Below are 21,984 nucleotides of genomic sequence, written 5' to 3'. Positions count from 1 at the left end.
TCAGGGCAGTGAGGATCTCCCTGGCTAGCATGGCCGCTTTCCGAAAGATGGATTCTCTTTTTTCGTCATCCCTGATGGCACGCGTAGAGGCCTGCCGGCTTCCAAGGCGACTATTGCTCGCTGGATCAGAACGGCGATTTTGGAGGCTTACCGGATCAAGAACTGAGTGCCCCCTCCTGGGACAAAGGCTCACTCTACCCGGGCAGTCGGCGCTTCCTGTGCGGTACGCCACAGGGCTTTGTTTTGCAAAGTGGCAACCTGGTCTTCCATCCACATGTTCGCCAAGTTTTACAAGGTCCATACCTACGCTTCGGCGGACACCAGCCTGGGCAGAAGGATTCTTCAGGCGGCAGTGGTGAGTCCGCTGACCTGATGGAAGTCTGTTTTTTCCCACCCCAGGGACCGCTTTGGGACGTCCCATGGTTCCTGTGTCCCCCAATGAGAGGCGATAAAGAAAACAGGATTTTTGGTTGCTTACCGTAAAATCTGTTTCTCGGAGACTTCATTGGGGGACACAGCACCCTCCCAAGTTGAACAGCTCTGTTTATTGTGTTATACTGTTAACGTTTGAGTTCTTTAAACACTCTTTGAGTGTTTGAAACTGTTAATCTGTGGAGCGCTACGGAATTTGTTGGCGCTATATAAATAAAGATTATTATTATATTATTATTATTCTTTCTCTTTTACACGTTGCTTCTCCTACTGCTTTCTCACTAACTGAATATCCTACTTCCTGACGGTGGGGTGTACACTGCAGAGGAGGAGCTAACTTTTTTATTTGCATAGTGTCAGCCTCCTAGTGGCAGCAGCATACACCCATGGTTCCTGTGTCCCCCAATGAAGGCTCCGAGAAACAGATTTTACGGTAAGCAACCAAAAATCCTGTTTTATTTTTGTTTTAAAATAAGTCTAAGTATTTTTGGATTAATATATATTTTTTATTCTTTATTTTGTGATTTTTTTAAATATTTTTTTTTAAACTTTTCTTTTCTACTTTGTGCCAGGATGAGACATCAATTTTCCCTGCCCTGATTGCTAATCTAATACTCTGCAGTGCTTTTACATTGCAGGGTATTAGATCAGTCTCTCGTACACAGGGAGGAGGCGTGTGAGGTCCTGCTTTGAGAAGGAGCTTGCATGTCATCGTACCTGGGTGACCCGGCAGTCATCTTTGGAGCTGTAATCTGACGCCTCACTTGTGCTGACAGTCCAACTTGTCTTCATCAAGATAAATTTGAGCATTTTTTTATGTTGGCATGGATAGTGAGTTTAGGAGGTAGTGAGAGAAGTGGCTCATAAGTGGAGAAAGAAGCAGATTTGTCTGATACGATATGTTACAAAGTTTCTTCTATTTACCTGTACTAGGTACTATTGATTTATGCAAAGTCTATGGAAAATACAGTTTCTTTTTAACAACAGGAATTGTGAACCACTGGCATTTATGGCACGTAGTCAATCCAAGACTCGGTGCAGCAGTCGCACAAATTATGCAAGTCATGTCACCGGCTGCAAAATTATTAAAGACCACCAGAGTGGCGGCACTTGAACAGGGAGAGAGTTAAAAGGTGTGTTACAGTTTTAATTTTTGTATTATTATTATTATTATTATTACTATTATTATGTCATCACAATGTCTGCTGACTTGCTCATTTAAAAAAGTTGCCTTCCCAAAGCTGGGAAAACAGGGCAAGTTTCCTTCTTGCCTCATTGTATTTCAAGAGCTATTGTTTTTTATTGACGCTGCTGTTTCTAGAGTTGTTTTTTGCTTCTTCTTGCATGTTTTATTTGTTAAGCACTTAATTTTCTTACACTTTTAATTATAGCAAACAGAAAAAAATTAAATGTAATTATGTTTTTCTGTGCCTTTTTCTCTCCATAGTTCTCCATATGCATTAAATTTTGTTTTTAATGTGCAAAATCGGTTGTAACAATAAAGGATATATACATTGTATGTTTTCTAAATTATATTTTAAGGGGTTGTCTAAAACGGAAGGCGTGTTTGAGGAATGGATGTTTTCAAAATAAAAAAATAGAGGAATAATCACTCTCCGTCACCACCCATGTGGACCACTCATGAGATCTGCGCTGGCTCCGGAAGCGACGTTTGCACCGTCCAGATATGACTGGTGACTAGAGGAGTGAGACATCGGATGCCAATCACAGGCTTTGGTGATCATGTTGACATCCAGATGGCAAAGACATCACTTCTTCTGCCGTCTAAGTCATCTATATGGGCATGTAGGTCATAAAAAGATGAATAAAATGATGCCCCGATATCTGCGATCCGATGTTCTATTACAGAGAAATCCATGTTTTTCTTAATATGTAAATTAGATGTTATGATCTATGGGTCGGACATAGATCTCCCTCAGAATCTGCCTCCAGCGCTTATTTTAAATGAAAGGAGGCATTTTTTAAAAACTTTTTTTTAACTTTATTTCTGAAGGGACAAGAACCTGCGATCGTTTGATTGATGGTACCATATACTGCAATGATACATCATCACCAAAAAGGCAGCAACGGGGGCCATCATTAGGTCCCCGGGCTGCCATGACAATCCATTGGCACCCGCGACCTCATCACAAGGGGAGTTGTATGGGACTCGATGGAAGGCAGTGCACATGCACATCGGCAATCATTACATTTTCATGGTTAAACAGAAGTGATCGGAGCTCACGCCGGTTGCTGCTGTTACAAGCAGATGCCAGGTGTGCGATCGGAGCTCGCTCCGGTTGCTGCTGTTACAAGCAGATGCTAGGTGCTGTTACAAGCAGATGCCAGCCTGCTCCATACCTATGCACGTAAAGGTGAAAGGTTAACACTTTCACTGCTAAGGACATTTGCAATACAAGATTACTTTTTTTTGCATTGACCAATTTATAATCGTACAATTAAGATGGAGGTATTGTATTAGAACCTGGCATCTTAGAATGTTGGGCCTTAAGGGCTCCAACAAACATCTGCAAATCTCAGTCTGCAATGCAAGGACTGGCGGCGGATCTTCCGACCTAATTCTATGAGACCGTCACCCTTGGGTTGGGAAATCTGTGGCCAGTTCGTGCATTGTGCTCTGTGATCGGACCAAGATCTGCGCACGTCTGCATGAGCCCTTAACATGATGCCAATTTTGTCAATATATGCGCAAGCAGCCATAGACAAAGTGGCAAACATGAACTGTACACACATATACAACCTGTATTTTAATAAGGGGGCCGTGTGTCTCCGATTTTACTTGGGTCAAACTTTTAGCCACAAACCTAAAACATTACACTTTGACGCAAAATTGCACGAAGGTGCCCACAATTTGTAAAGTGCGGGGTGAGATTTCCCCATCATGACTGGTGTTTACGGTCAGAAGATATATCGGTATGGGCTTATAGTATAATTTTTTTTTCTTTGTATTTTTATCATTCAAGATTAAAAGAAAAAAAATGGATCTTTGTGGTTATAAGCTGCTTTACACATTGCATTTTACAAGACGGAAAAGTGAACATAGGAAAAAGAATGTGGTGACGAAAAGCAGACCTGGTCATGGAGAACCTCATGAAGATTTACAATGTTTGGGTGCCCCTGACATAACTTCAGAGCCGCCACTTCCCGTTGAGTGTTTACTTCCATCCTGTGGAAAATATGAAGTTTTAGGACAAGACAGGAGTAAAAACTTAACAAGATTTGACGAAATTTTAAGATTTTTCACCCTTTCGACAAAAGTTCTAGATTGGGTCTGTGATGCTAAAATGACCAGGAATAGTGATGGACAAATGTGGTCAGATAAGGTGTTATCTGAGCATGCTCGGGTGCTGAGTGTCTTTAGCGTGCTCGAATAATATGTTTGAGTCCCCGCGGCTGCATTTCTCACGACTGTTCGGCTGCCACAAAACATGCAGGATTTTTGGTTTGTTAGATAATCCCTGCATGTGTTGTGGATGTCGAACAGCCATGAGAAATGCAGCTGCGGGGACTCAAACATATTATTCGAGCACACCGAAGACACTCTGTAAGCACCCGAGCATGCTCAGATAACACCTTATCCCAGCTCGTTCACTCATCACTAACCAGGAACCTAATATTTCCTGAAACTTTTTCAACTAACCTCTTACTCAGGATTTTCACAGCATACTCCTTCTTGCTCTGCCGATGCCTACAGTTTCTGCACACCGAAAAACTGCCGGATCCCAGTGCAGGCTCTTGTAGATCCATCTCGTACTGCTGGAAGAACGGAGAGTCCTAGGGACAAGTCGAGGAGAGAAAGAGAAGATGAGTAAAACAGGATTTGGTTATGGAATTACCTTCGGGGGTTAAAGGAAAGCAAACAAACAGGATATTGCAATGTCTTTCACCTTCATAGCTGCGCTCAGTGCTAATGTAGGGCTGCCCGGTTTGTCAGCAGATGGAGCTGGCATGTCCGACATTACTGCATTTACACCGAACAGGACGGAAGGTGCCACAAAGGAATAACCCTGATGGAAAAGAAAAAGCAGCAAATATAAACATCCGCTTGGAATGTATCAACTTTTCTTTTTTTTGTAATAAAACTAAATACCAATACTTTTTTTTGATGATGATTAAAGATGATTCTTAGGCTATGTGCACACGTCAGGATTTCTTGCAGAAATTTCCTGAACAAAACAGGACATTTTCTGCAAGAAATCCGCATGCGGTTTTTTGTGCGTTTTTTTCCGGAGCTTCCCAATGCATTAAATAGCGGCAAAAACGAGAAAAATCCGCAAAATTAATTAACATGCTGCGTTTTTTACCACACATGTGCACAAAAATAGCAGAATTCATTCAAAATGATGGGATCCTTATGTATGCGTTTTTTAAGCGTTTTTTTCCGCGGAAAACGGCCGAAAAAACGCGAAAAATCCTGAACGTGTGCACATAGCCTTATGGAGGCATCCATCTTGCCTGAGTTGCTTATCTCTCTAAAGAGATTTGTTTAGAGCCTTCAAATGGATCAGAGGAAACGGTTTTCTGAAATTGACTTTAGTGGGAGAGTGCTGTGGGCATGCTCTGTGGCCTGTGCAGAGGTTACTGTGCAGAGAGGGAGTTTAGTGGGAGAGGGCTGTGAACATGCTCTGTGGCCTGTGCAGAGGTTACTGTGCAGAGAGGGGGTGAGCTGTATTTATTACCTATTGTCAGTGGTGGATCTGTGCTATAATGAGTTGACTACTTAGGCCTCATTTAGATGTCTGTTGTTGTCGTACTATGGGGGCATTCACATGTCCATAATTTTTAGCATTCCGCACAAAATCGCTGAGATATATCTGATTTTGATCAAAATCAGCAATGCAAATCAATGAGTCTGTGAAAAAACGGACCACACTTGGATGACATCTGAGTGCGGTCTGATTTTCATAGATTGTCAAAAAGGAGAAGGTGGAGAAACCTTTTTTCTTTTTTGCATGTACGAGAAAAACACTGTGACCACACTCTGATCAAAATAATAATAAAAAAAAATTAAAAATCGGTCTATTTTTTTCTTATGTGGAAAAAACTGATGTGCGAATAAGTCCTTAGTAAGTTTTCAGTGATTCTCAACAGTCAGAGGGAAAACAGTAATATTGCAGATTTTTTTTTATATACAGTACAGACCAAAAGTTTGGACACACCTTCTCATTTAAAGATTTTTCTGTATTTTCATGACTATGAAAATTGTACATTCACACTGAAAGCATCAAAACTATGAATTAACACGTGTGGAATTATATACTTAATAAAAAAGTGTGAAACAACTGAAATTATGTTCTAGGTTCTTCAAAGTAGCCACCTTTTGCTTTGATGACTGCTTTGCACACTCTTGACATTCTCTTGATGAGCTTCAAGAGGTAGTCACCGGGAATGGTTTTCACTTCACAAGTGTGCCCTGTCAGGTTTAATAAGTGGGATTTCTTGCCTTATAAATGGTGTTGGGACCATCAGTTGTGTTGGGCAGAAGTCTGGTGGATACACAGCTGATAGTCCTACTGAATAGACTGTTAGAATTTGTATTATGGCAAGAAAAAAGCAGCTGAGTAAAGAAAAACAAGAGGCCATCATTACTTTAAGAAATGAAGGTCAGTCAGTCCAAAAAATTGGGCAAACTTTGAAAGTGTCCCCAAGTGCAGTAGCAAAAACCATCAAGAGCTACAAAGAAACTGGCTCACATGAGGACTGCCCCAGGAAAGGAAGACCAAGAGTCACCTCTGCTTCTGAGGATAAGTTTATCCGAGTCACCAGCCTCAGAAATCGCAGGTTAACATCAGCTCAGATTAGAGACCAGGTCAATCTAACACAGAGTTCTAGCAGCAGACACATCTCTACAACAACTGTTAAGAGGAGACTTTGTGCAGCAGGCCTTCATGGTAAAATAGCTGCTAGGAAACCACTGCTAAGGACAGGCAACAAGCAGAAGAGACTTGTTTGGGCTAAAGAACACAAGGAATGGACATTAGACCAGTGGAAATCTGTGCTTTGGTCTGATGAGTCCAAATTTGAGATCTTTGGTTCCAACCACCGTGTCTTTGGGCGACGCAGAAAAGGTGAACGGATGGACTCTACATGCCTGGTTCCCACCGTGAAGCATGGAGGAGGAGGTGTGATGGTGCTTTGCTGGTGACACTGTTGGGGATTTATTCAAAATTGAAGGCATACAGAACCAGCATGGCTACTACAGCATCTTGCAGCGGCATGCTATTCCATCCGATTTGGGTTTAGTTGGACCATCATTTATTTTTCAACAGGATAATGACCCCAAACACACCTCCAGGCTGTGTAAGGGCTATTTGACCAAGAAGGAGAGTGATGGGGTGCTACGGCAGATGACCTGGCCTCCACAGTCACCAGACCTGAACCCAATCGAGATGGTTTGGGGTGAGCTGGACTGCAGAGTGAAGGCAAAAGGGCCAACAAGTGCTAAGCATCTCTGGGAACTCCTTCAAGATTGTTGGAAGACCATTCCCTGTGACTACCTCTTGAAGCTCATCAAGAGAATGCCAAGAGTGTGCAAAGCAGTCATCAGAGCAAAAGGTGGCTACTTTGAAGAACCTAGAATATAAGACATATTTTCAGTTGTTTCACACTTTTTTGTTAAGTATATAATTCCACATGTGTTATTCATAGTTTTGATTCCTTCAGTGTGAATGTACAATTTTCATAGTCATGAAAACACAGAAAAATCTTTAAATGAGAAGGTGTGTCCAAACTTTTGATCTGTACTGTAGATAAAATAGAAAATGAGAGAAAAACATATTTTTTTTTAAATGTAACATAAAAACTTTCAATGAAATGAATAGTTTTTTTTATTTATTTTGTATTAAATTTACAAGGGTTTTTTTTCACCTTTGGGGACAATTTTTGATTTTGTTTTTTACTTAAAGCAATGTAAAATATTTTGTTGCAATTGGGTGTCATTAAGCATTCTGCATTATTTGCCTTTTATAGTATCTGGTGTTGTACTATCTATTGCTGACTGTAGAAATAGTTAACTGAGAATCTGTCAGTGAGTTCATTCACATTGAACAACTGGAGAGTTTGACAATCTTCTTTATCTTTTTTTCTGAGCTCCTCTCAGCTGGTTTATGGTCACAGACTACATCAAAGTTGATTGTGCATGATACAAACAGCATATAAAAGTCAAACAGTGGAACATTATAAATGAACAAGATTGCAAAACTGATTAGAAAAAACTAAGAGGAAATAAAGTAAAAATATTGTGTAATTATCCTATTTAGAAAAAGTCAGCATTCAATTGTCTAAATCAATATACCTGGAATATACGCGCTCCGGAAGGTGGAGTAGCGGCAGGAGAGTACACCGGGTCAAGGCTTGTAAATTCATCAGAAAAATTACTGACATCGGTCTCACTGCGTATCGAGGGTCGGAATGGAGGGGCGACCTTCCGCAGAGACAGCAATTCCCAGTCCAGCCCCTGCAAAGGAGAAATTATTACATTAGTAATGAAGCACAAAAATAAAGACATATGCTGAAAATAGAGAAATCAGGCAAAGTTGCCTTTGCTCCAAAGTTTTCAAAAAAAGTAAATGTGGTCACTTGCCCGATAAAAAGGGTGTTCTTTTATTTGAGAAGCACCACCTGCCCCAAGTCGTTTTTTCGGATCCTTGCGGAGCAGCTTCTGAAGGAGATCGCGAGCCTCCAAACTTAAAGAGGAAGAATACGAGGGCTCCATCTTCAGGATCCGCCTGCAGTGACAAAGGCTCTCGGTGTCATTTTCGATTCTGCGCTTGTTCTGTGGTGCGTTATCATTACCTGCATGGATACTTTGTTTCCACTGCAAACACTAAAAATCTGTATTAAAACATCGTCTGGTTTTGCTCGACCATCACGTAACAGAATTCTGATGATTGATCTGCTACCGTGGCTAGGAAAGCCAGACAAATTAGGCAAAGCACCGAGCCCTGCAAAATCAACGGGCAGCCCATAATATGCACGGATAGCCTGGAGTCTGGTGTGAGCTTCCCCGCTGTTACATACACTATTAAGGACTATGTACGCCTATTCACTATTTTTTATTTGTATCGTTAATTTGCTTTTTAAATGCAAACTTAAGCAACTTACTAAAACTTTCTTCCTTAGAAATCTCCTACTATTTTCCAGCTGCAGAAAGCTCTGAATCCATTGGAGCTCTGCTCCTGGTTCTGATGGCTCTCCCTGCTTTCCTCCTCTCTTGTCTCGGTGTTAGTGCAGGTGTAGACAAAGGTATTTTCGGTCCGACTAAATATTGGAACGCACTGGGACCAATGTTAGTCTATGGGGCCGTGCACAGACCCATTTTTTTTCTCCAGCAGAGCCTGTCCAGGGAAAAAAAATAAATTGCAGCATGCCCAAGTTTGATCGCACACGGCCATACAAGTCCGTAAAAAACATCAAACTGCACTCAGATGTCTTCCGAGTGCAGTCCAATGGTTTCCACAGACTGACAGAATGGAGATGATGGAGACATTTTTTCTCCATCTTCTTCTCATCCGAGAGAATTGAATCACACTCTGATTAGCAAAATCAACCTGATTTTCTCAGAGGAGAAAACATACGATCTTCTGCACTTGCCCTTAGAGATAGCACTAAAGGTGGTGATGGGGAGGTCAGAAGATCAGAGAGAAGGGAGTGGAAAAAGCACTGAAGGAAGCAGGGAGGACAGCTTACTCAGGCTGTACAACATAGGGAGAAAAAAAAAGTATGATCCTCCAGGAGCTGTAACAGGGAAAATCAGTGCAGGAATGAAGCAGTTCTGATACATGAGATCTAGTGAAGGCAGCAGCATCCCAGACCTCAAATCCAGACCTCAAATCCAACATGTATTACTGGGAGGGACATTCTGAGAAGATAAATGTCTAAAACAAAGAGCAGGTTGGGAACTGTGGATCAGGAGTAACTTTTAATATTTTTCATGTCAGAGTTGTCTGTAAACGTTTGGCTTTCAATGATGCTCAACAGGAAAGACTCAATTTTAAGCAACTTGTATTAGAGCTCTTACTGACGCGTAATATTAATGATCGGCGTTTGCCCCGGTGGGAAATCTGCCCTTATAAATGCCGCTTTACTCCGCCTTCCATACAACCCCGTGTATCTCACCTGGATACCTCGCTCTGCGAGTTCTTCTCTCCTTCCAGTGTAAATGGAGACGCTCCGGTCAGCAGTTCATAAATGAGGATTCCTAGGCTCCACCAGTCCACAGACTGCAATAACGGAGACCCAAATCTTACCAATGGTGCCAATCGGGACAGCGCAACGTACAGAGACAGTGATCAGTTCCTTACCTTGCCATGACCTCCCTGCCCTCGTATTATTTCAGGGGCCATATATTCGGTTGTCCCACAGAAGGAATATGTGCGCTCGCACTATTTCACAAAAACAGATCCAATTTTTTAGAAAACATTCGACAACATTAACGTGTAAGAGAAGCCGCTTATTCGCAACGGTCTCTCACCTCTTCGGCCACAAACTCCTTGCTTAGGCCAAAGTCGGTCAGCACCACGTGGCCGTCACTGTCCAATAAGATGTTCTCCAGTTTAATGTCGCGGTATACAATTCCCAGCTGGAGAAGAAAGTGGCCAAGTCAGAACAGTCACTAAGAAGTAAGGCAAAGTGAGTAAGAGCAGCCGGGCAGGTCTCACCTTGTGTAAGTGCTCCAGAGCCAGGATAACCTCTCCAGAATAAAACCGGACTGCATCTTCAGAGAAGTTATCCCGCTGATACAGGTGGGTGAAAAGTTCCCCGCCGCTTACATAATCTGTTGGGATAAAACGATGAACAAACATAAAGTAACACCGGGATGTGACATCTATGCAGCCACCAGACCGATGTGACCGGCTGCAGGGTCCAGTGACTGATGGACTGAGGTCACACCTGGGCTTTAGGAGGCCCATAGACACTTTGCCACATGTACAAGTGTCTAATTCCCAGTCTGTGACATCACTGTGTGCATCCTGCCTGTATTACAATGCTGCCCTTGTTATTCCGCGCTATGACATGTCGGCAATTATTTGCCATTATCAGATTACTGTCCGAGTTCTGTGATATCACTCTGCACATTATTCCTATAATGGGTCATAACTGTATGCAAAAAATATGTTCTGTGACATCACTGTGCTTGTTATTCCCGTTCTCCATCATCACTTTGTGCATGATCCCTGTATAGTGATGTTTTGTGACATCACTGCTGGAAGTGGCATCAGACGTGTGCAGACATCAGAGTGACGATTATTCCTGTGCTGCGACTTCTCTGTGACTTGTGTTTTGTGATATCAAGATCTTTGTAACACAGATATCACCATTTATTATCATTGTACTATAACATCACTGAGCTTATTATCAGTGCAGTGTGACATCGCTGTGCTTATTATTATCAGCGCAGTGTGACATCGCTGTGCTTATTATCAGTGCAGTGTGACATCGCTGCTTATTATCAGTGCAGTGTGACATCGCTAACTTATTATCAGTGCAGTGTGACATCGCTGCTTATTATCAGTGCAGTGTGACATCGCTGCTTATTATCAGAGCAGTGTGACATCGCTGCTTATTATCAGTGCAGTGTGACATCGCTGCTTATTATCAGTGCAGTGTGACATCACTGCTTATTATCAGCGCAGTGTGACATCGCTGAGCTTATTATCAGTGCAGTGTGACATCGCTGCTTATTATCAGTGCAGTGTGACATCGCGGCTTATTATCAGCGCAGTGTGACATCGCTGAGCTTATTATCAGTGCAGTGTGACATCGCTGTGCTTATTATCAGTGCAGTGTGACATCGCTGTGCTTATTATCAGTGCAGTGTGACATCGCTGTGCTTATTATCCGTGCAGTGTGACATCGCTGAGCTTATTATCAATGCAGTGTGACATCGCTGTGCGTATTATCAGTGCAGTGTGACATCGCTGTGCTTATTATCAGCGCAGTGTGATATTGCTATGCTTATTATCAGTGCAGTGTGACATCGCTGCTTATTATCAGTGCAGTGCGACACCACTGAGCTTATCAGTGCAGTGTGACATAGCTGTGCTTATTATCAGTGCAGTGTGACATCGATGCTTATTATCAGTGCACTGTGACATTACTGAGCTTATCAGTGCAGTGTGACATCGCTGTGCTTATTAACAGTGTAGTGTGACATCGCTGTGCTTATCATCAGTGCAGTGTGACATCGCTGCTTATTATCAGTGCAGTGTGACATCGCTGCTTATTATCAGCGCAGTGTGACATCGCAACTTATTATCAGCGCAGTGTGACATCGCTGAGCTTATTATCAGCGCAGTGTGACATCGCTGTGCTTATTATTATCAGTGCAGTGTGACATCGCCGCTTATTATCAGTGCAGTGTGACATCGTTGTGCTTATTATCAGTGCAGTGTGACATCGCTACTTATTATCAGTGCAGTGTGACATCACTGCTTATTATCAGTGCCGTGTCACATTGATGAGCTTATTATCAGTGCAGTGTGACATCGCTGTGCTTATTATCAGTGCAGTGTGACATCGCTGTGCTTATCAGTGCAGTGTGACATCGGTACTTATTATCAGTGCAGTGTGACATCACTGCTTATTATCAGTGCAGTGTCACATTGATGAGCTTATTATCAGTGCAGTGTGACATCGCTGTGCTTATCAGTGCAGTGTGACATCGCTGTGTTTATTATCAGTGCAGTGTGACATCACTGCTTATTATCAGTGCAGTGTGACATCGCTGTGCTTATTATCAGAGCAGTGTGACATCACTGAGCTTATCAGTGCAGTGTGACATCGCTGTGCTTATTATCAGTGCAGTGTGACATCGCTGATTATCAGTGCAGTGTGACATTACTGAGCTTATCAGTGCAGTGTGACATCGCTGCGCTTATTATCAGTGCAGTGTGACATCACTGAGCTTATTATCAGCGCAGTGTGATATTGCTGTGCTTATTATCAGTGCAGTGTGACATCGCTGCTTATTATCAATGCAGTGTAACATTGCTGCTTATCATCAGAGCAGTGTGACATCGCTGTTTATTATCAGTGCAGTGTGACATCGCTGAGCTTATCAGTGCAGTGTGACATCACTGAGCTTATTATCAGTGCAGTGTGACATCGCTGTGCTTATTATCAGTGCAGTGTGACATCGCTGTTTATTATCAGTGCAGTGTGACATCACTGAGCTTATTATCAGTGCAGTGTGACATCACTGAGCTTATTATCAGTGCAGTGTGACATCGCTACTTATTATCAGTGCAGTGTGACATCACTGCTTATTATCAGTGCAGTGTGACATTGCTGCTTATTATCAGTGCAGTGTGACATCGCTGAGCTTATTATCAGTGCAGTGTGACATTGCTGCTTATTATCAGTGCAGTGTGACATCGCTGTGCTTATCAGCGCAGTGTGACATCGCTGAGCTTATTATCAGTGCAGTGTGACATCGCTGTGCTTATTATCAGTGCAGTGTGACATCGCTGTGCTTATTATCAGCGCAGTGTGATATTGCTGTGCTTATTATTAGTGCAGTGCGACATCACTGAGCTTATCAGTGCAGTGTGACATCGCTGTGCTTATTATCAGTGCAGTGTGACATCGCTGCTTATTATCAGTGCACTGTGACATTACTGAGCTTATCAGTACAGTGTGACATCGCTGTTTATTATTAGTGCAGTGTGACATCGCTGCTTATTATCAGTGCAGTGTGACATCGATGCTTATTATCAGTGCAGTGTGACATCGCTGAGCTTATTATCAGTGCAGTGTCACATTGATGAGCTTATTATCAGTGCAGTGTGACATCGCTGAGCTTATTATCAGTGCAGTGTCACATTGATGAGCTTATTATCAGTGCAGTGTGACATCTGTTGTGATCCGCTTTTTGGCTCCCCTGGTGGTGGCTGGTGGTACTGGAGACTTGTGTGTGCTTTTCTGCCTCAGCTCACCTGCTTCCATCAGTTTTGGGAGTTCCCTATTTAGCCTTGCTCTCCAGTCACTTCCTTGCCGGTCATCATTGTAACCTGAGTCTTTCAGTTGCATGTTCCTGCTACTAGTCTGCTGATCAGCTAAGTGGACTCTTGTCCTTATTGTTTTGTTTTTCTTGTCCAGTTTACAGTTTTGTCATTTCCTGTTACTGGAAGCTCTTGTGGACTGAAATTGCCACTCCTGTGTCATGAGTTGACACAGGAGTCTTAAAGTAATTTCAGGATGGGTTTTTGAAAGGGTTTTTCAGCTGACCGTGAAGTCCTCTTTTGTATCCTTCCTCTATCTAGCAAGTGGACCTCGCTTTGCTAAATCTACCTTCATACTGTGTATGTCTTTTCCTCTGAACTCACCGTCAATATACGTGGGGGCTACTATCATCTTTGGGGATTTCTCTAGAGGTAAGCCAGGTCTGTTCCTTCCTCTTCCAGGCGTAGTTAGTTCTCCGGCTGGCGCATGGCATCTAGGCAGCCGTAGGAATGCTTCCTGGCTACTGTTAGTTGTGTGGTAGATTTAGGTCACGGTCAGCTTGAGTTTCCATCACCCGAGAGCTAGTCTGTTATTTTTGTGTTTCTGATGTTCCCAGGCCATTGGGGAATCATGACAGACATCACTGCTTATTATCAGTGCAGTGTGACATCGCTGCTTATTATCAGTGCAGTGTGACATCGCTGTTTATTAGTGCAGTGTGACATCGCTGCTTATTATCAGTGCAGTGTGACATCGCTGCTTATTATCAGCGCAGTGTGAAAATCGCAGCTTATTATCAGCGCAGTGTGACATTGAGCTTATTATCAGTGCAGTGTCACATTGATGAGCTTATTATCAGTGCAGTGTGACATCGCTGTGCTTATCAGTGCAGTGTGACATCGCTGTGCTTATAAGTGCAGTGACATCACTGTGTTTATCAGTGCAGTGTGACATCGCTGTGCTTATTATCAGTGCAGTGTGACATCGCCGTGCTTATTATCAGTGCAGTGTGACATCACTGAGCTTATTATCAGTGCAGTGTGACATCACTGTGCTTATTATCAGTGCAGTGGAACATCGCTGTGCTTATTATCAGTGCAGTGTGACATCACTGAGCTTATTACCAGTGCAGTGTGACATCGCTGCTTATTATCAGTGCAATGTGACATCGCTGTTTATTATCAGTGCAGTGTGACATCACTGAGCTTATTACCAGTGCAGTGTGACATCGCTGTGCTTATTATCAGTGCAATGTGACATCGCTGCTTGTTATCAGTGGAATGTGACATCGCTGTTTATTACCAGTGCAGTGTGACATCACTGAGCTTATTATCAGTGCAGTTTAACATCACTGAGCTTATTATCAGTGCAGTGTGACATCGCTGTGCTTATTATCAGTGCAGTGTGACATCATTGAGCTTATTATCAGTGCAGTGTGACATCACTGAGCTTATTATCAGTGCAGTGTGACATCGCTGTGCTTATTATCAGTGCAGTGTGACATCGCTGAGCTTATTATCAGTGCAGTGTGATAGCACTGAGCTTATTATTAGTGCAGTGTGACATCGCTGCTTATTATCAGTGCAATGTGACATCGCTGATTATTATCAGTGCAGTGTGACATCACTGAGCTCATTATCAGTGCAGTGTGACATCACTGAGCTTATTATCAGTGCAGTGTGACATCACTGAGCTTATTACCAGTGCAGTGTGACATCGCTGCTTATTATCAGTGCAATGTGACATCGCTGTTTATTATCAGTGCAGTGTGACATCACTGAGCTCATTATCAGTGCAGTGTGACATCACTGAGCTCATTATCAGTGCAGTGTGACATCACTGAGCTTATTATCAGTGCAGTGTGACATCACTGAGCTTATTACCAGTGCAGTGTGACATCGCTGCTTATTATCAGTGCAATGTGACATCGCTGTTTATTATCAGTGCAGTGTGACATCACTGAGCTTATTATCAGCGCAGTGTGATATTGCTGTGCTTATTATCAGTGCAGTGTGACATCGCTGCTCATTATCGATGCAGTGTAACATTGCTGCTTATCATCAGTGCAGTGTAACATCGCTGTTTATTATCAGTGCAGTGTGACATCGCTGAGCTTATCAGTGCAGTGTGACATCGCTGAGCTGATTATCAGTGCAGTGTGAAATCGCTGTGCTTATTATCAGTGCAGTGTGACATCGCAGCTTATCAGCGCAGTGTGACATCGCTGAGCTTATTATCAGCGCAGTGTGACATCGCTGTGCTTATTATTATCAGTGCAGTGTGACATCGCTGCTTATTATCAGTGCAGTGTGACATCGCTGCTTACTATCAGTGCAGTGTGACATCGCTGCTTATTATCAGCGCAGTGTGACATCGCAGCTTATTATCAGCGCAGTGTGATATCGCTGAGCTTATTATCAGTGCAGTGTCACATTGATGAGCTTATTATCAGTGCAGTGTGACATCGCTGTGCTTATCAGTGCAGTGTGACATCGCTGTGCTTATAAGTGCAGTGACATCGCTGTGTTTATTATCAGTGCAGTGTGAAATCGCTGTGCTTATTATCAGAGCAGTGTGACATCACTAAGCTTATTAGTGCAGTGTGACATCGCTGTGCTTATTATCAGTGCAGTGTGACATCACTGAGCTTATTATCAGCGCAGTGTGATATTGCTGTGCTTATTATCAGTGCAGTGTGACATCGCTGCTTATTATCGATGCAGTTTAACATTGCTGCTTATCATCAGTGCAGTGTGACATCGCTGTTTATTATCAGTGCAGTGTGACATCGCTGAGCTTATCAGTGCAGTGTGACATCGCTGAGCTGATTATCAGTGCAGTGTGAAATCGCTGTGCTTATTATCAGTGCAGTGTGACATCGCTGTTTATCAGTGCAGTGTGACATCACTGAGCTTATTATCAGTGCAGTGTGACATCACTGAGCTTATTATCAGTGCAGTGTGACATCGTTGTGCTTATTATCAGTGCAGTGTGACATCGCTACTTATTATCAGTGCAGTGTGACATCGCTGCTTATTATCTGTGCAGTGTGACATTGCTGCTTATTATCAGTGCAGTGTGACATCGCTGAGCTTATTATCAGTGCAGTGTGACATCACTGCTTATTATCAGTGCAGTGTGACATCGCTGTGCTTATCAGTGCAGTGTGACATCACTGAGCTTATTACCAGTGCAGTGTGACATCGCTGCTTATTATCAGTGCAGTGTGACATAGCTGTGCTTATTATCAGTGCAGTGTGACATCGCTGTGCTTATTACCAGTGCAGTGTGACATCGCTGTGCTTATTATCAGTGCAGTGTGACATCGCTGCTTATTATCAGTGCAGTGTGACATCGCTGCTTATTATCAGTGCAGTGTGACATCGCTGTGCTTATTATCAGTGCAGTGTGACATCACTGAGCTTATCAGTGCAGTGTGACATCGCTGTGCTTATTATCAGTGCAGTGTGACATCGCTGTGCTTATTATCAGTGCAGTGTAATATCGCTGCTTATTATCAGTGCAGTCTGACATCGCTGTGCTTATTATCAGTGCAGTGTGACATTGTTGAGCTTTTTATCAGTGCAGTGTGACATCGCTGCTTATTATCAGTGCAGTGTGACATCACTGTGCTAATTATCAGTGCAGTATGCCATTACTGTGCTTATTATCAGTGCAGTGCGACATCACTGAGCCTATCAGTGCAGTGTGACATTGCTGCTTATTATCAGTGCAGTGACATCGCTGTGCTTATCAATGCAGTGTGACATCGCTATGCTTATCAGTGCAGTGTGACATCACTGAGCTTATCAGTGCAGTGTGACATCGCTGAGCTACTTATCAGTGCAGTCCGACATCGCTGCTTATTATCAATGCAGTGTGACATCGCTGTGCTTATTATCAGTGCAGTGTGACATCACTGTGCTTATTATCAGTGCAGTATGACATTGCTGTGCTTAGTATCAGTGCAGTGTGACATCGCTGCTTATTATCAGTGCAGTGTGATATTGCTGTGCTTATTATCAGCGCAGTGTGACATCGCTGCTTATTATCAGTCCAGTGCGACATCGCTGCTTATTATCAATGCATTGTAACATTGCTGCTTATTATCAGTGCAGTGTGATATCACTGTACTTATTATCAGTGCAGTCCAACATCGCTGCTTATTATCAGTGCAGTGTGACATCGCTGTGCTTATTATCAGTGCAGTGTGACATCACTGTGCTTATTATCAGTGCAGTATGACATCGCTGTTCTTAGTATCAGTGCAGTGTGACATCGCTGCTTATTATCAGTGCAGTGTGATATTGCTGTGCTTATTATCAGCGCAGTGTGACATCGCTGCTTATTATCAGTGCAGTGCGACATCGCTGCTTATTATCAATGCAGTGTAACATTGCTGCTTATTATCAGTGCAGTGTGATATCGCTGCTTATTTATCGTGCAGTGTGACATCGCTGAGCTTATTATCAGTGCAGTGTGACATCGCTGCTTATTATCAGTGCAGGGTGACATAGCTGTGCTTATTATCAGTGCAGTGTGACATCATTGAGCTTATTATCAGTGCAGTGTGACATCACTGAGCTTATTATCAGTGCAGTGTAACATCACTGAGCTTATTATCAGTGCAGTGTAACATCACTGAGCTTATTATCAGTGCAGTGTGACATCACTGAGCTTATTATCAGTGCAGTGTAACATCACTGAGCTTATTATCAGTGCAGTGTGACATCACTGAGCTTATTACCAGTGCAGTGTGACATCGCTGTGCTTATTATCAGTGCAGTGTGACATCGCTGTGCTTATTATCAGTGCAGTGTGACATCATTGAGCTTATTATCAGTGCAGTGTGACATCACTGAGCTTATTATCAGTGCAGTGTGACATCACTGAGCTTATTACCAGTGCAGTGTGACATCGCTGTGCTTATTATCAGTGCAGTGTGACATCGCTGTGCTTATTATCAGTGCAGTGTGACATCACTGAGCTTATTATCAGTGCAATGTGACATCGCTGTTTATTACCAGTGCTGTGAGACATCACTGAGCTTGTTATCAGTGCAGTGTGACATCACTGAGCTTATTATCAGTGCAGTGTGACATCACTGAGCTTATTATCAGTGCAGTGTGACATCACTGAGCTTATTATCAGTGCAGCGTGACATCACTGAGCTTATTATCAGTGCAGTGTGACATCGCCGTGCTTATTATCAGTGCAGTGTGACATCACTGAGCTTATTATCAGTGCAGTGTGACATCACTGTGCTTATTATCAGTGCAGTGGAACATCGCTGTGCTTATTATCAGTGCAGTGTGACATCACTGAGCTTATTATCAGTGCAGTGTGACATCACTGAGCTTATTATCAGTGCAGTGTGACATCGCTGCTTATTATCAGTGCAATGTGACATCGCTGTTTATTATCAGTTCAGTGTGACATCACTGAGCTCATTATCAGTGCAGTGTGACATCACTGAGCTTATTATCAGTGCAGTGTGACATCACTGAGCTTATTACCAGTGCAGTGTGACATCGCTGCTTATTATCAGTGCAATGTGACATCGCTGTTTATTATCAGTGCAGTGTGACATCACTGAGCTTATTACCAGTGCAGTGTGACATCGCTGTGCTTATTATCAGTGCAGTGTGACATCGCTGCTTGTTATCAGTGCAATGTGACATCGCTGTTTATTACCAGTGCAGTGTGACATCACTGAGCTTATTATCAGTGCAGTTTAACATCACTGAGCTTATTATCAGTGCAGTGTGACATCGCTGTGCTTATTATCAGTGCAGTGTGACATCATTGAGCTTATTATCAGTGCAGTGTGACATCATTGAGCTTATTATCAGTGCAGTGTGACATCACTGAGCTTATTATCAGTGCAGTGTAACATCACTGAGCTTATTATCAGTGCAGTGTGACATCGCTGTGCTTATTATCAGTGCAGTGTGACATCACTGAGCTTATTATCAGTGCAGTGTGACATCGCTGTGCTTATTATCAGTGCAGTGTGACATCGCTGTGCTTATTATCAGTGCAGTGTGACATCACTGAGCTTATTATCAGTGCAGTGTGACATCACTGAGCTTATTATCAGTGCAGTGTGACATCACTGAGCTTATTATCAGTGCAGTGTGACATCGCCGTGCTTATTATCAGTGCAGTGTGACATCGCCGTGCTTATTATCAGTGCAGTGTGACATCACTGAGCTTATTATCAGTGTAGTGGGACATCGCTGTGCTTATTATCAGTGCAGTGTGACATCGCTGAGCTTATTATCAGTGCAGTGTGATAGCACTGAGCTTATTATCAGTGCAGTGTGACATCGCTGCTTATTATCAGTGCAATGTGACATCGCTGTTTATTATCAGTGCAGTGTGACATCACTGAGCTCATTATCAGTGCAGTGTGACATCACTGAGCTTATTATCAGTGCAGTGTGACATCACTGAGCTTATTACCAGTGCAGTGTGACATCGCTGCTTATTATCAGTGCAATGTGACATCGCTGTTTATTATCAGTGCAGCGTGACATCACTGAGCTCATTATCAGTGCAGTGTGACATCACTGAGCTCATTATCAGTGCAGTGTGACATCACTGAGCTTATTACCAGTGCAGTGTGACATCACTGAGCTTATTATCAGTGCAGTGTGACATCGCCGTGCTTATTATCAGTGCAGTGTGACATCACTGAGCTTATTATCAGTGCAGTGTGACATCGCTGTGCTTATTATCAGTGCAGTGGGACATCGCTGTGCTTATTATCAGTGCAGTGTGACATCACTGAGCTTATTATCAGTGCAGTGTGACAGCACTGAGCTTATTATCAGTGCAGTGTGACATCGCTGCTTATTATCAGTGCAATGTTACATCGCTGTTTATTATCAGTGCAGTGTGACATCACTGAGCTCATTATCAGTGCAGTGTGACATCACTGAGCTTATTATCAGTGCAGTGTGACATCACTGAGCTTATTACCAGTGCAGTGTGACATCGCTGCTTATTATCAGTGCAATGTGACATCGCTGTTTATTATCAGTGCAGTGTGACATCACTGAGCTCATTATCAGTGCAGTGTGACATCACTGAGCTTATTATCAGTGCAGTGTGACATCACTGAGCTTATTACCAGTGCAGTGTGACATCGCTGCTTATTATCAGTGCAATGTGACATCGCTGTTTATTATCAGTGCAGTGTGACATCACTGAGCTTATTACCAGTGCAGTGTGACATCGCTGTGCTTATTATCAGTGCAGTGTGACATCACTGACTTTATTTCAGCGCAGTGTGACATCGCTGCTTGTTATCAGTGCAATGTGACATCGCTGTTTATTACCAGTGCAGTGTGACATCACTGAGCTTATTATCAGTGCAGTTTAACATCACTGAGCTTATTATCAGTGCAGTGTGACATCGCTGTGCTTATTATCAGTGCAGTGTGACATCGCTGTGCTTATTATCAGTGCAGTGTGACATCGCTGCTTATTATCAGTGCAATGTGACATCGCTGTTTATTACCAGTGCAGTGAGACATCACTGAGCTTGTTATCAGTGCAGTGTAACATCACTGAGCTTATTATCAGTGCAGTGGGACATCGCTGTGCTTATTATCAGTGCAGTGTGACATCACTGAGCTTATTATCAGTGCAGTGTGACAGCACTGAGCTTATTATCAGTGCAGTGTGACATCGCTGCTTATTATCAGTGCAATGTGACATCGCTGTTTATTATCAGTGCAGTGTGACATCACTGAGCTTATTATCAGTGCAGTGTGACATCACTGAGCTTATTATCAGTGCAGTGTGACATCGCTGTGCTTATTTATCAGTGCAGTGTGACATCACTGAGCTCATTATCAGTGCAGTGTGACATCACTGAGCTTATTATCAGTGCAGTGTGACATCACTGAGCTTATTACCAGTGCAGTGTGACATCGCTGTGCTTATTATCAGTGCAGTGTGACATCGCTGCTTATTATCAGTGCAGTGTGACATCACTGAGCTTATTATCAGTGCAGTGTGACATCGCTGTGCTTATTATCAGTGCAGTGTGACATCACTGAGCTTATTATCAGTGTAGTGTGACAGCACTGAGCTTATTATCAGTGCAGTGTGACATCGCTGCTTATTATCAGTGCAATGTGACATCGCTGTTTATTATCAGTGCAGTGTGACATCACTGAGCTCATTATCAGTGCAGTGTGACATCACTGAGCTTATTATCAGTGCAGTGTGACATCACTGAGCTTATTACCAGTGCAGTGTGACATCGCTGCTTATTATCAGTGCAATGTGACATCGCTGTTTATCAGTGCAGTGTGACATCACTGAGCTCATTATCAGTGCAGTGTGACATCACTGAGCTTATTATCAGTGCAGTGTGACATCACTGAGCTTATTACCAGTGCAGTGTGACATCGCTGTGCTTATTATCAGTGCAGTGTGACATCACTGAGCATATTATCAGTGCAGTGTGACATCGCTGTTTATTATCAGTGCAGTGTGACATCGCTGTGCTTATTATCAGTGCAGTGTGACATCGCTGTGCTTATTATCAGTGCAGTGTGACATCACTGAGCTTAT

General features: G+C 42.9%; 1 protein-coding gene across 2 annotated transcripts in view; it reads right to left on the bottom strand.

The window, feature by feature from the left end:
- The window catches only part of LOC143806708 (ribosomal protein S6 kinase alpha-4-like), a 138,706-nt gene that overhangs the window by 25,673 nt on the left and 91,049 nt on the right, over positions 1–21,984 (bottom strand). The window contains exons 4-12 of one of the 2 annotated variants that reach the window (XM_077287528.1): positions 10,113–10,228; positions 9,926–10,033; positions 9,756–9,836; positions 9,571–9,674; positions 8,036–8,180; positions 7,748–7,909; positions 4,341–4,460; positions 4,094–4,227; positions 3,526–3,619 (exon numbers count right to left, since the gene is read on the bottom strand). In XM_077287528.1, the coding sequence (XP_077143643.1) occupies positions 3,526–3,619; positions 4,094–4,227; positions 4,341–4,460; positions 7,748–7,909; positions 8,036–8,180; positions 9,571–9,674; positions 9,756–9,836; positions 9,926–10,033; positions 10,113–10,228 (1,064 nt within the window). The remainder of the gene's footprint in view (positions 1–3,525; positions 3,620–4,093; positions 4,228–4,340; positions 4,461–7,747; positions 7,910–8,035; positions 8,181–9,570; positions 9,675–9,755; positions 9,837–9,925; positions 10,034–10,112; positions 10,229–21,984) is intronic. The other variant, XM_077287529.1, reaches the window with a different exon arrangement.

Source organism: Ranitomeya variabilis, chromosome 2, assembly GCF_051348905.1.
Source record: "Ranitomeya variabilis isolate aRanVar5 chromosome 2, aRanVar5.hap1, whole genome shotgun sequence".
In the NCBI taxonomy this organism is placed as follows: domain Eukaryota; kingdom Metazoa; phylum Chordata; class Amphibia; order Anura; family Dendrobatidae; genus Ranitomeya; species Ranitomeya variabilis.
This window is presented reverse-complemented; position numbering and strand designations above follow the sequence as displayed.